At 50.1% G+C, this 12,329-nt stretch overlaps 5 protein-coding genes across 5 annotated transcripts; 1 reads left to right on the plus strand and 4 right to left on the minus strand.

Annotated features, from left to right (window-relative positions):
- Positions 1–1,103: 1,103 nt before the first annotated feature.
- A1O5_06987 (uncharacterized protein) lies at positions 1,104–1,565 on the minus strand (the record flags this gene model as incomplete). The annotated part of the gene is made up of 1 exon (XM_007747576.1): positions 1,104–1,565. One exon carries the CDS (start codon positions 1,563–1,565, stop codon positions 1,104–1,106), a length of 462 nt encoding a protein of 153 aa, XP_007745766.1.
- Positions 1,566–2,301: 736 nt separating this feature from the next.
- Positions 2,302–3,271, minus strand: A1O5_06988 (uncharacterized protein; the record flags this gene model as incomplete). Its single annotated transcript, XM_007747577.1, has 2 exons — positions 2,302–2,560; positions 2,688–3,271. 2 exons carry the CDS (start codon positions 3,269–3,271, stop codon positions 2,302–2,304), a joined length of 843 nt encoding a protein of 280 aa, XP_007745767.1.
- A 2,480-nt stretch (positions 3,272–5,751) lies between these two features.
- Positions 5,752–7,920, minus strand: A1O5_06989 (uncharacterized protein; the record flags this gene model as incomplete). Its single annotated transcript, XM_007747578.1, has 5 exons — positions 5,752–6,243; positions 6,342–6,980; positions 7,030–7,191; positions 7,243–7,599; positions 7,735–7,920. 5 exons carry the CDS (start codon positions 7,918–7,920, stop codon positions 5,752–5,754), a joined length of 1,836 nt encoding a protein of 611 aa, XP_007745768.1.
- Positions 7,921–8,012: 92 nt separating this feature from the next.
- On the plus strand, positions 8,013–10,189 carry A1O5_06990 (uncharacterized protein; the record flags this gene model as incomplete). The annotated part of the gene is made up of 5 exons (XM_007747579.1): positions 8,013–8,282; positions 8,335–8,381; positions 8,431–9,125; positions 9,174–9,409; positions 9,461–10,189. 5 exons carry the CDS (start codon positions 8,013–8,015, stop codon positions 10,187–10,189), a joined length of 1,977 nt encoding a protein of 658 aa, XP_007745769.1.
- A 40-nt stretch (positions 10,190–10,229) lies between these two features.
- Positions 10,230–11,331, minus strand: A1O5_06991 (uncharacterized protein; the record flags this gene model as incomplete). Its single annotated transcript, XM_007747580.1, has 2 exons — positions 10,230–11,241; positions 11,291–11,331. 2 exons carry the CDS (start codon positions 11,329–11,331, stop codon positions 10,230–10,232), a joined length of 1,053 nt encoding a protein of 350 aa, XP_007745770.1.
- Between the last annotated feature and the right edge of the window lie 998 nt (positions 11,332–12,329).

The raw sequence follows: 12,329 nt of genomic DNA on the forward strand, positions 1-12,329 counted from the left end.
CGGACAACGCAGCTTCTAAATGAGCAAAATGCCAGAAATTGCGCCGATATAATCATTAAACGGCCACAGAATAGCAGGACGTTAAACGAGAGCAGCTCCTAGAGCTCAAAAGACTGCAAAAAGTTTTATTTTTCGAGACCTGGGACTCATTTGAAGTCTTTATAGATTCATCTAGAACCTGACCCTTTTTGGAGGCGACCGGCAAAGACATACCCGACAAGGTTCGAAAGGAAAATCCTTAGCAACAACTTTTAGTAATCGCGCATACATTCTCGATAGAGCTGTTCTGTAATCACCAGGCCAAGAAAACCAAGATGCAACAAGGCATCTAGTTGTAGACGTATTGGCCTACGCTAACGCTACAAGAGATCCAGGGGAGAGCTGGCTGACTTTCCACGAATTGCGTGAAGTGCAATCCTTGACCGACATGGTTATAATGTCTCCACATGACCGTTGGACCCTATCCAGAAGTCTTTTCATTAGATCATCGATGGCTCCGAGCGGATGTGTGGATGGGTGGCCAGGTCAATTCAAAAAGAGGCCATCTCGTCCCCGTTGTATCCTGAATCAATCCCCATCCCTCACCTTCCCGTACAGCGCTTCATCATATCTTTCCTTCCATTTGTGCCGTGGGATTCTCGCCAAGGATTCAAATTGCTTGAGGAGGAGGAGGAGATACCGTTGGATAAGAGAATAAGCAAGTTTGAACACCAGTGAAAGGCCTCGGAAAGGGTATTGGGAACTATATATCTTGTCATGATTGTCAGCGAGGGCTCTGTGGTGGAGAAGCAATGATCTGTCTTGCTCTTACAGTTTACCAAATACTCGACGGCGGGTCCTCCTTCATCTTCGAAACGTCGACACGAACTGTTCTCAGATGTATCTTTCAATAAAGGCCTCGTTATCTCGCGACAGCCCCTGTCACCGCTGACATTTTATCTAAATATGACACACAACATTCGTCATGTCGTGGACTATCCAACTCCCTAAGGCTGACGCATTCTCTGCAGTTATGATACCTCTCTTTAGTCCGCACCACATTCCTCATGGCCTCACCCATTCTCGCCAAAGCAGCAGCTTGACTCCCACACGCGCCCGAGCCTTCATCCAAAACTCACAAACTCCTCCACGACGACAGCTCGCGTGCGCTCCCTCCAAATAAACCTCGCCTCGTCCTCCATGACCAACTTAGCATTCTCGCCCTGGTACAAAGCCGCCAACCATCTCGCCTTTCCTTCTTTGTCCGCAAAGCCGATCTCAGTCATCACGTCGAAGTCAATATTTCCCGGATGCGCTTCCACTTTCGATCCATGTGCCGTCGCCCCGTCGTCACCATGGGACCCGGTGGTGGTCGACACGGGTGCACCGCTTGCATCGACGCTGGCCGTCACAAACACGAACGCCGGGTCGTCGCGGTGGGTGTAGCGTCTCTTATACACCAAGGGTTGGTTCTCTGGGCCGGCGAGACGGTTGATCATCGGAATGTGTTTGGTTTCATAGTACGTGATGAATTCTTGGGTAGAAAGGTGCGGTTGCTTAACCAGGAATGCGAAGGTCGTATGCATAATTGCGTCTACCTGGTTGTTCCTGCTGGAAAAAAGTTGCTGAGTGGTGAAAGGTGGGTGGAGAACTGTACCGTGAATGGATCGGAGGTAAATCACAGGTCGAAAAGCTGAGGCTTGAGACTCAGGGCGCGAAACCTTTTCCGCTTGTCGAGATATCTGCCTGCCTCGGGAGAAGAGATTGATTTAAATAGACTCGTCTAGGAGACCACAAACATGCTTCTTTCCCTGCATGACCGGCGGCGCAAAGAGGACACATCTCTGAAGTTCAAGCAGCCTCGGCAGGAAGTTTCCCGCCGAATTTGGTGGACTTTCTTCCCATTTCACATGCTGGACCGTCATCTGATTATTATCCGACAAGATAGAGGAAGATTGTATTGCAGAGGCCGAAAACTGACAAATCCCATCAGAATGTCAAGGAAATTGATTAGTGTCTTCGAAGAGCGCTTCCGAAAATGGTTAGTCAGATCTTGTAAGACGGACAACTGTCAAGTTGGTTGATAGTATTTATCTATTCTACGAGACACCTGTCCAACTGTTCAGTGAGTCATTTCCTGTTTATATAGGCATTTGGCTTGTGCCACGATATCTAGCCTGAAACCTTTCCTGTCGACGCCATCCATGTCGACGCCATCCTCCTGTATATTGCGCTGTCGATGAAACAGCATATCAAACAAGCCTGACACTCGCTGCGCTTCACAGATCTCAGTTGGTGCTAGAATACGATTCATTGTACACATTAATCCTTCTGTTTGCGCTGTACGCGGTCTTTGCGTCTTCGTTCAGCCTCCTCATTGGCACCGATGATCGCCTCTTTTGCGCTAGCCCATGCTTTCTGCTTGCCGTGGCTGTCAAACAATCGATAGACATGGGGACTGTATATCCCATCCATGAGGGAGTTGCAAAATTCTCTATTGTTCAACCAGAACGCCCAGCCCGTGCGCCCGTATCCCAAATGCTTGTCCACTCGGCAACCCGAAGTTTCATCAAGCCAATCACTCCAGTCAGGTGCGTATACCATACGAGTGTCGAAGCCCCCTCGAGCCAGGATCGTGTTTGTCCAGGCGAGGTGGTTCTCAACCCAAGCGATCATTTCGCAGCGGGGGGGGGGGGGGGGGCAGCGACGGTGAAGAATCATCTGGCTTCCACAGTTGTGCAATAGCCATGGTGGCGAGGTCGTAAATTTGGAACGCAGCTGAAGGAATCGCTGCAGTGCCGAGGAACGCCAGAGAATCCGGGTGACTGAGGGATAGGAGATTTTGGTAAAGTCTAGGAATCGGTGGTTCGAATTGCTTTAGTTTAGAGGCCGGGTCCTTTATCGGCGGGGTGGACATCACTTCCAAAGCCCCTTCTGACACGCCCGTGTGGCATGTCTCGAGTGTCGGGTCAAAGTCGCCAACGACGCTATAGTCGACATGATATCCAGTGCACCATATGATGGTGTCGACTTCGACGACCTTGCCGTTTGCCAGTTCCACGGCAAATTCGCCGGTGATTCTTTCCGCGATTTCAACAGACTGGATCTCTCCCTTCTCCAACCCTGGTATTAGTGTATCCGTTACCGTCGGTACGTTATGAACCAAGGAAGGCGCAGGATTGATACGCCATTCGGGTTTCAGCTTAAATGATGTGTTCTGGATCTTGGCTAGCATGTTGTTACTCATGGCTTCCCATGGTTGCGGGAGGTACCTCTGCATCGTTAGGGACATCTTGATTTTCCGGTACGTGAGGCCGTGATCGAGCGGCTGTCCGTTGGGCTGTGACCTAGGTAGCTAAGTCGACGTGAGTTCTAGTGATCAGGTTTGGCCGCTCTGTAAGCACTGACTATATATGCGCCATGCCGGTGAGACAGGAAAATCTCCTTCGCAATCCCCACCAGCGATGTAGCAGTGTCCGCCGCAGAATTTCCTGTACCAATGACCACCACCCTCTTGTCCTTGTAGTCAGGGGGCCTAGATGACCCAAGTTAACATACGTCCAAGGACTGCCGCAGTAAGAACTTGCCTTTTGAAACTCCAAGAATGCAAAATTTGCCCTGTATAAATTTCTTGGCCTTTCAGAATTGGCACAACAGGCCTATGGTTAGTTCCAGTGGCCACCACAACTTTGTCGAAGAGGAGAAGTCTGTTCGAATTTTGGGCACCGACGACATTCAACTCCCATTTCTTATTTTGGTCGTCTCTGGTCACACTCAACACGTTCGCACCAAGCTGGATGTGCGACAGAAGCTCATAATGAGCCGCATAATCGGAAAGGTACTTCTGTACATCTACCGCAGAGGCGTGGGAGTTTGTTTCTAGGACATATTAGTCCGCCAGCGAGAAATGGTATGGATAAGCCATTCGACTGCGATGAGGGGCCATCGTAAAAATGCCTATGCTTGCCTTTTGGAAATGGAAAATCCGTGAAGCAGCCCTATTGGTAGTAAGTAGACGGGAATATTTAGCTCCTCCATGAGAGCGAAGAGCTCACCCTCTCTTTGGAGATGTTCACAATTGTGGCTTCGATGGCTGTAAGTACATCCTGTAGCATTCTCTGTCTCCAAAGAGGAGGGTTGCTCACATTCTAGGACGGATGTCTGATCTTTCTCCGTGAATTGCCAGAGACCACCCACATACAAGTTCTTGTCAAACCCAGTTGCATTAAAACCTTCCTCTCAGAGGTTCTTAAGGGCAACAAGCCCAAAAGCTCCTACCGAGAGTCGTATGCCGATTAGTATTTCGTAGGCGATGGGAACGGCGGCTCACGTACCTAAGCCGATGACAGCAACGTCTATCTCAGATGAAGCCATGTGGTTGCAATTTGTGAGGACCTTACCCAGGTACCTAGCCTCGCGTTTAGCATTCCTGGTTCTAGGAGTTACTTGCAGAACAGGCACCGAGATGGACGCATAGACATCCAGCGGTAGTGGGAATCGATGAACCATATCATTTAGTGTTCCGAACTGTTGCTGGTGATGCACGTAAGCAGAGAGCCGTTATGTGGTGATTTCAGCCTGCAAGAAAGAAAGAAAAAAAATATAAGACTCATCTTAGACTTTGAAAGAGGGGATTAATTTGGACGGTAAGCCAAAATTCACAGAGCTTGCCTTCCATGGCGCACAGAGAATGGCCAGTCGGGGCCTAAAGATACCTGTGGCGGCATTCTGTGTTCCTGAGGATAAAAGTAGCTTAGACCTTGGTTCTATGAATATATTATCTAGCTTAATTACCGCAATCATTACCTTCGCGGACTAAATTGGTTAAAGCGCCAAGGTAGTCAGACTACCTACATAGGTAGCCTCACGCTTCACCATTGCTTTTCCCTTTTGTAACTCCTCCCCGGCCTCAATGATATCGTAGAAGATAATCTCTCCATATTGCTTCTCTCAAAGCCCCGAGTCTCGGCTCCCTTCGTTGCTCTACATCTGCTTGCCTACTCCTGGCTGTTCGACGGGAAGATAGACATCACGGGAAGCCCCTCTCGGCACCACCCTGTTGCGAAGGGGACTAGGGGTGTGATAGAAACTCTGTTCGTCCCAGAAAATCTGTCCCAGTCTCTCCATAGTTCTTGGACAACAGTCTCTGTGGGGAAAGCATTTCAAGAGTGGTTGCAAAACGCGTTTCCATTTTCAGTTTATCGCACTTACTGTAGGTTATGATGGCATCACTAGAGGCTACAGGGACGAGAAACGTGTCGTTCAGAGAACAGAATAGCATATCATTTACTCGTTAGTCTGTTAATCCTCACTCAGCCTAACCCACGGTCGATTACCAAGCCGAGGAGGCCAGTAGGGAATCGACGCAGAATCCAAAATGAGGCGCCTAGTGCGGTAGAGTTGAGGCTTTAGCAGTGTCGAGCGGAAGTATGACGGGTGTGTTAAGTCTACGGGTGGTGAGAGAAAGGCGAAGAGGTTAAAATAAAGAACAGAGGGATGAGGATGCGAAACGAGGCTCTCATAGGGACCTGAAAATTGGCGGCGTGACCCTGCGAGGATACAATTGTACGGAGTGCAGTGCAACACACGATAGAGTGATAGAAATGAATCTGCGGGGCAATAGAGCCTTGAGAGGGCCAACGGGGTTGACCACGAAATATATGATATGAAAACTACTGGAGGAAGACAGAGCCAGTCTTTACATCCTTTCAAGAAAACCATATCGCTTTAGATCGCCCCACAACAACACCTCCTTCATTGTAGACATGATCATCATAAGGTGAAGAAATAATCAGGGTGCCTGTTTCCAACATCATCAATGGTGTACTTCCCCCTCACCTCTTCCGCCTTCTCAGAATGCTGCTCCCTCTTCTTCTTCTCGTTCTCATGTTTCAACACGAACAACATCGTCGTGGCGACCACGATCTCGAACCCGATCATCCCCAACGAGGCAGCATGGCCATGACGGTAATATGGTGGATCCACGTACGCCTGATTGCCGCTGATGGCGACAGCCTGAGCGATGGAGTTGATAAGTGCTGTTGCAGTGGCACGATGGGTGTAGCCGATGTTCGTGCTGGCAGCCCACGTGAGATTGATGACCACGTTGGGGTAAAGGCCCATGGCGACAATACATGCGCCGGCGAAGCGGCCTGCTGGTTGCTTGAGCGTGAGAAGGAGAATATAACCTAAACTGGCGACGGTGGCATTGGCGATAATGACTAGGCCACGTCGACCGGTTTTGTCTGATACACGAGCCGAGAACTGGGACCTTTATCAGCCTCTGGTTATTTGGAAAATAATTCGTAGGACAAAAGGCGCGGGGAAAGATGGCAACTCTTTCACAAAGCAGTTAAACTCACAATGATGGCCACAAAGGCGCACGCATAAACAACAACCGACATAAACTGAGATTTGATTGTCGACCAGCCAAATCCATAGAGGATGGCAGGGAGAAAGTTGGACAGAGATTGGAGGCAGAAGAGGGTGGCGGATTCGATGCAGACAGACATCCAGAATTTGGGATCGAGAAGGACGTTCATGATCAACTTTGGCCGGATCTTCGATTCGCCAGTGTTATGAGCTATCCGGCTCCTCTTGACAATCAGCTGCTTCTCATCTTCACTGAAGAAGAATTTCACTTTTTCTGGAGTCGGAGGGAGAAAGGTCACGACTAAAAAGGCCCACCCAATCGGGAGAATTCCTTCGATGAGAAATAGCCATCGCCACGCGCTCCAGGAATTTGCGCCTTGAAGGTCTGTCTCCACACCATAGGCAATGAGTCCGTTGAATGCGCCGGCCAATGCCGCTGTGGAGAAGAATATGGCACCTCGAGTGGCAAGTTCGTTGTAGGGGTACCAGAAAGAGAGATAGAAGACCGAGCCCTGCACGAAGGCTTCACAGACACCGACGAAGACCCTTATGACCATAAGGGAGGCATAGCTGTGTACGGCGACTGTGCAGGCAGTTACCATGCCCCATGCCATCATAGCCCCGCCGAACTGTGTCGCCGTCAGTCGTCATACAGGTAGTCACCGGTGAGAGACATACCTGATAAGAAGGTCCTATCCTGCGGACCAATAAAGTGCCCGGCAGCTGGAATACCAAGTATCCGACATTGAATATACTGGCAATGTTTGAGTATTGTCGTGACGAGAGATGAAGTTCTTTGTCCATTCCGGCTATTTTGGCGTTACCCACGTCAGATCGGCCCTGAAGTTGTCAGCCTAAGCGGACATCCTGGAAATTCAAGCAGACATGTACCATTTGGGCAAAGAAGTAGACGGTGGACAGCAATGGAAGGATGATGAAATCCAGTTTCAATTTCAGCTTTCGCTCACATCGGCGCTCGTCCTCGGTCAACGGTATTGAAAGTCCCGTCTGGCCTTCGGCACGCTCAACCGTCTCCAGGGAGACGTCTTTTCCATGGTGCTTCACAATCGTCAGGAACGAATGCAAGAGAATCTCGTCCAGGCTGGAAGAATGAAAAGTTGTTGTCTTGCCCGCAAAAAGGGTGCCTGGCAGTCGGTTTATATTGAATCGCGTGCCAACTGTATCGGATGTGGAGACGAGCAGAACGCCTTGATATGCAGCCGACAGCGTTCCAATGGCCGAAGAATCCTCGTAGTCTAGTCAGCATTCGCCCCAGGCTATACCCAGGTTGGGCGGAGAGCGTGTGGGGACCCAACCAGAAACCGCCATATCCAACTCGCTGCAAGCGCGAACTCCGGCCTAAAGCCCGAAAAGCGCACGTACACCTTCAGGCCGGATAAGGTCGCGAGCGAAACTCGCTAGATGGCCGACAGTCGCGAAATGCTCCGTCTGGACAAGGGAGATCCATACAGGTCGTCGTGCCGTGGCGAAGCAAGAGTCTTCAGGCAAAATGGTCCTCCGTTCAAACTTCTCGACTCCTGAACCGGGCCGGTCGCGGTCTGCGGACATCCTGATCCCAAGTATTTAGCACAACAACTTCCGTCGTCTTGTCTTCTCGGTACACTCGTCTGCCGGGCCCTGTCAAGATCGCATGAAGAGCCATGGGTTCGTCGGATTATTCGAACAACACCGTGCATCGGCTTTGCAACATTGTAACTCCCATTGGGAACCTTGGTTATGGGCTAGACCAGGATCATGTCAACAAGGCGCTCGAAGACTGCGTTTCCACATGCGTTCCGACGGCAATCATACTCGATTCCGGCTCGACCGATAGCGGGCCAAATTGTCTGGCATTGGGAAGCATGACAACTTCAAGACTGAATTACAAACGCGATCTCCAGAAGATATTGAGCTCCTCACACCGGTTCAAGGTTCCGGTCTTGATCAGTTCCGCAAAGTGACGGTAGCGACGAACATGTGAAGGTAATCGTTGAGATTTGCGAAGAAATTGTTGCAGCACCCGAGAATTCGTAAGCTGGAGATCTCCTTTGTTGAAGATGCGAGCTGAAGCAGGTACAGATCGTACGACTTCAAGACAATCGCAATCTTCGCCGGGATTCCCAAGCCGATCGTCTCACAAAGACTCGCCAAGGGAGTCATCACCGGCTGTGGGCCAGCCGTACCCCCAATCTCACAGTCAGACATCGACAACTGTGTAAGAATCTTGGGGCAGATGGGACCTGAACCCTTTGTGCAAGCAATGGAAGCAACACCGGGTTTCAGGCTAATTATCGGTGGTAGAGCATATGACCCAGCGCCATATGTGGCATTCTCCATGTTCTGTTTGCGAAGCAAATTCGGCAACTCCGAAAAACTCTGCTCGAGTGAGATTCTCGGAGGTTTTATGCACATGGGTAAGATCATGGAATGCGGCGGTCTTTGTGCGCGCCCGAAGTCTGCTGGTGCGATGGCAACGATATACCAAAATGGCACATTTGATATTCGTCCACTCCATCCGCAGAGCATATGCACAACAATGTCGGTTGCTGCACACACTCTATATGAGAAGAGCAGGCCAGATTTGCTCTTCGGGCCAGGCGGCTATCTTGATGTCACTCAGTCAACATATGAAGAACTTCAAGATGGACGCACCGTTCGGGTGCAAGGAGACCGCTTTTACACATCCGCCATGCAGGGAGCGCCCTATCAAGTTAAACTTGAAGGGGCACAGGTCCTGGGTTATCGGAGCATGTACTTTGGGAGCTTGAGAGACCGTAAGTGCGCTTCGCGCTTTCAGTGCCCATCCGACTGACTGCATTTAGCCATTCTCCTCAACCAGATCGACGACTTTCTGGTCCGCGTGAAGGGATACGTGCGACAGCAACATGGAACTCAAGACTCTTGGCACCTTGCCTTCCATATATATGATGGAAAACACAAAGACATTGCCTCCGAGTTGCCGAGAGCCCCAGGCGAAATTTTCCTAATCGGCGAGGCAATGGCGGGAACTCAGGCTCTGGCGACCGCTTTGGCCGACACTGCGCGCATTGCCACAATAGTAAGCCGGAAACATTCGTAGAATAATTCACGCTGATATCTGAAATCCCAGCACGGTCCATATCCTGGACAAAAAGCCACAAGCGGTAACTTCGCCTTTGGTATTTGCGGCACGAAGACCGTTGAGCTTGGACCATGTGCAGAGTTCAACATCTATCATTTGATGGACCTCGAACCTGGTGAGGAGTACGCCCATGAAGATTCGATTGGCGAAAACGTCGTTGCTCCAACTGGGTTGTTTCGATGGCGGATCCAGGATATTAGCAATATCAATCACGTCCTCAACGGAGAAGGAACGACAGGAAGTCCCGCTAAGTCAATTCAGCGAAATAGCGACAGACGAACCACGCAGGAAGAGCGCTCATTGCCAACCAAAACTCCTGGTGTACCTCCCGGCCCCTTGGTCCTAGGAGATGTCGCTAGTGTTCTGCGTTCCAAGAATGCTGGGCCTTTCGAAATCACTTTTGACGTGATGTTCGACATAGAGGAAATATACCGGGCTATTAAAGACTCAGGGATATTGAGCCAAAATCTGATTGAAAGCTTGTATCACCTGAAAACTGAGGAATGTATTTGGTGTGGATGGTTCGATCAGGCGCGAGCGTTCAAGGCGACCATACCCAGGAAGCGAAACTCGCAACGCAAGGCCTCTGGTGGGTTCTTCGAAAGTGACGTGCATGGCTCACAGCAATACGTTCCACTGTTTAAGGTTCCTATTCCAGAAGACGTTGCGGAAAAGATTCGAAAGATTCTCAAAGTTGATGAAAGAGCAGCCCTGTGAAGGTCGCGATCAAGTTGAAGCTCGGAAGCGGTCTTGATGATTATGCGCCGATATCATTAAAGTCGTAAGCAGTGAAATCTAGCATCTGCAAAAATGACTGATCCCAAACGCTATCAGGTAGTGGGTACTCGAGGTCCACGAATCCCAAATCGGGATTTTCTTGAACGTTGAGATCGGGGCTCCTGGAGGATCGATTGTCAGTTCTTAGGGCAGGCGAAGAAGGGTTGATTTTCTCCAGCCACTCCGTCCGCAGATTCCGCCTTCCACGAATGTCTGCTGCAGAAATGAGAGCATTCCATACGATGGAAGCCACACCACGGTCTTCAATGTCTTCACTAGGGTCTGCCCTCTGCGCATCACCGTGTCGAGAAAGAACTTCTATCACCGTAGCTGCTCGACCAGGCTCAGCCAGCTGGTGCGACGTGAACTGACGGAGCTTGGCATGTACCATCAGCACCTTGTTTCGAGACGTAGCAATTTGTTCAGCATCGGAGGCGGGATTGAGCACGAAGTATCTGAGAAGAAAGAAGGTTGCCAGCAAGACGCCCACAAAGAATTGTTTGGGTAATGCCCGATGAGGACCAATCAGGCGGCTATCAGGCGCCCTTTTCGCCCCGGCTCCCTCTAGATCGTTGCAGTAAATGTCGATAACGCGATGAGCAGCTGCCATGCCGAGTTGTTGACATCTCACACTATGATTCCCGAGCTCAAGATGGTCATACTGTTTCGACTGCTGTTTCTCTCTGACCAATGCCAACGTATACAGATGTAGCTTTGCGACATGGAAATTGAAAGCGGCGTGATTGTCAATATAATTGTTAAAGCGATCCGTGAGAGCATTCAAGTCTTGTTCACACATCTGCACTAGGGTCTCTCGAACCGAGACTCCCACTTCTCCGACCAAGGAGTCGTGGTATTTGGCCATGCATTGTTGGATATGGGCATCAATGGCCAGTCTTGGTGGAACTTGCTGTTTGCGGAGGATGGAATTGATCGTGCTGAGGTCAAGAGCGCTCTTCACTGAGGGAGGATTCCCAAGGGCGATAGATAAACTTAGCACATCAAGTCAGTTTTATTCCAGCGTAGGATCGAAAAACTCACGAGGTGTTGATAACAAAGCAGCCAAGCCAAGTTTTGCACATCGTTTCCCGGTCACTCTGTGAAACGACAGTCATAGAACGAGAGACAGATCCAGCAGAACGCGATAAGCCGAGATAATGCGAGGCGTGTACCGCTATAGTGCTGTACATCAAGCTCGGATCCTCTGGCTGGTGCATGACTGGTAGCGGCCAGGTGCACATAATCAAAATGCCCTGGATAGTATTCAATGAGTGAGGGGTTCGAAGGATTGTTTGATTGAGCAGATCCGAGTACGGCAAGGCCAGGTCGTTGGACTTGGACACATATTCTTTGTGGTGCCGACTTGCGGTGAAGAGCATAGTCCAGAACAGGAACGGGCTCGATGCTTGGATTGTCTGTGCAGAGGTCCTGGTGTCAATAATTGGAAGATGAGAATGAAACGCTACATAGAAGCTGCAGCTAGTCAGTCTCTAATCCATCAACAGCTTGGTTGCAAGGCGTACAGAGAGAAGAGATCTCGTATCTCCTCTTTGCTTAAATGACAATCTCCAAGACTTGCTTCCTGCAGACCAGAAAGACACGCGTCACCCTCCGACAACCCAAAAGGACTGTTCACTGGAGACCTGCCATCTGGTGATGGGCGAGAATTTTCCAATAGGAGAGAATCTGCTCCCTGTACCCGGTTGCCGTTTGGATTCGACTCCAGGCTTGATCCTTTCTCCGGTTGAGCTTTGATTGACTGCTTCAACCGACAAAGTTCATTGGTGACGGTTTGTAGACGCCTGTTTCGTGAGCCAGGCGATAAAACGAAATCCAGGAAGGAACCCACAATCGAGCTGGCGTCCGCTTGAAATTGGAATCAATTACGCATACCAACTCCCTCTTCGCGCAACGAGCGCAGGGACGAGGAAAGGATTCACTGGCGTCGCATCGTAGCTGGGAGCATCAGTCAGAAGTGAAAAGTCGAACAGAGAAGGTAGGGCTCGAACTTTGACTTGCTTGCATTCCGTGCAGGCTTTGACAGGTCGCCTTCGTGCCATTGAGACATGATATGTTATGA

This window comes from Cladophialophora psammophila (assembly GCF_000585535.1).
Source record: "Cladophialophora psammophila CBS 110553 chromosome Unknown aczJe-supercont1.10, whole genome shotgun sequence".
Classification (NCBI taxonomy): domain Eukaryota; kingdom Fungi; phylum Ascomycota; class Eurotiomycetes; order Chaetothyriales; family Herpotrichiellaceae; genus Cladophialophora; species Cladophialophora psammophila.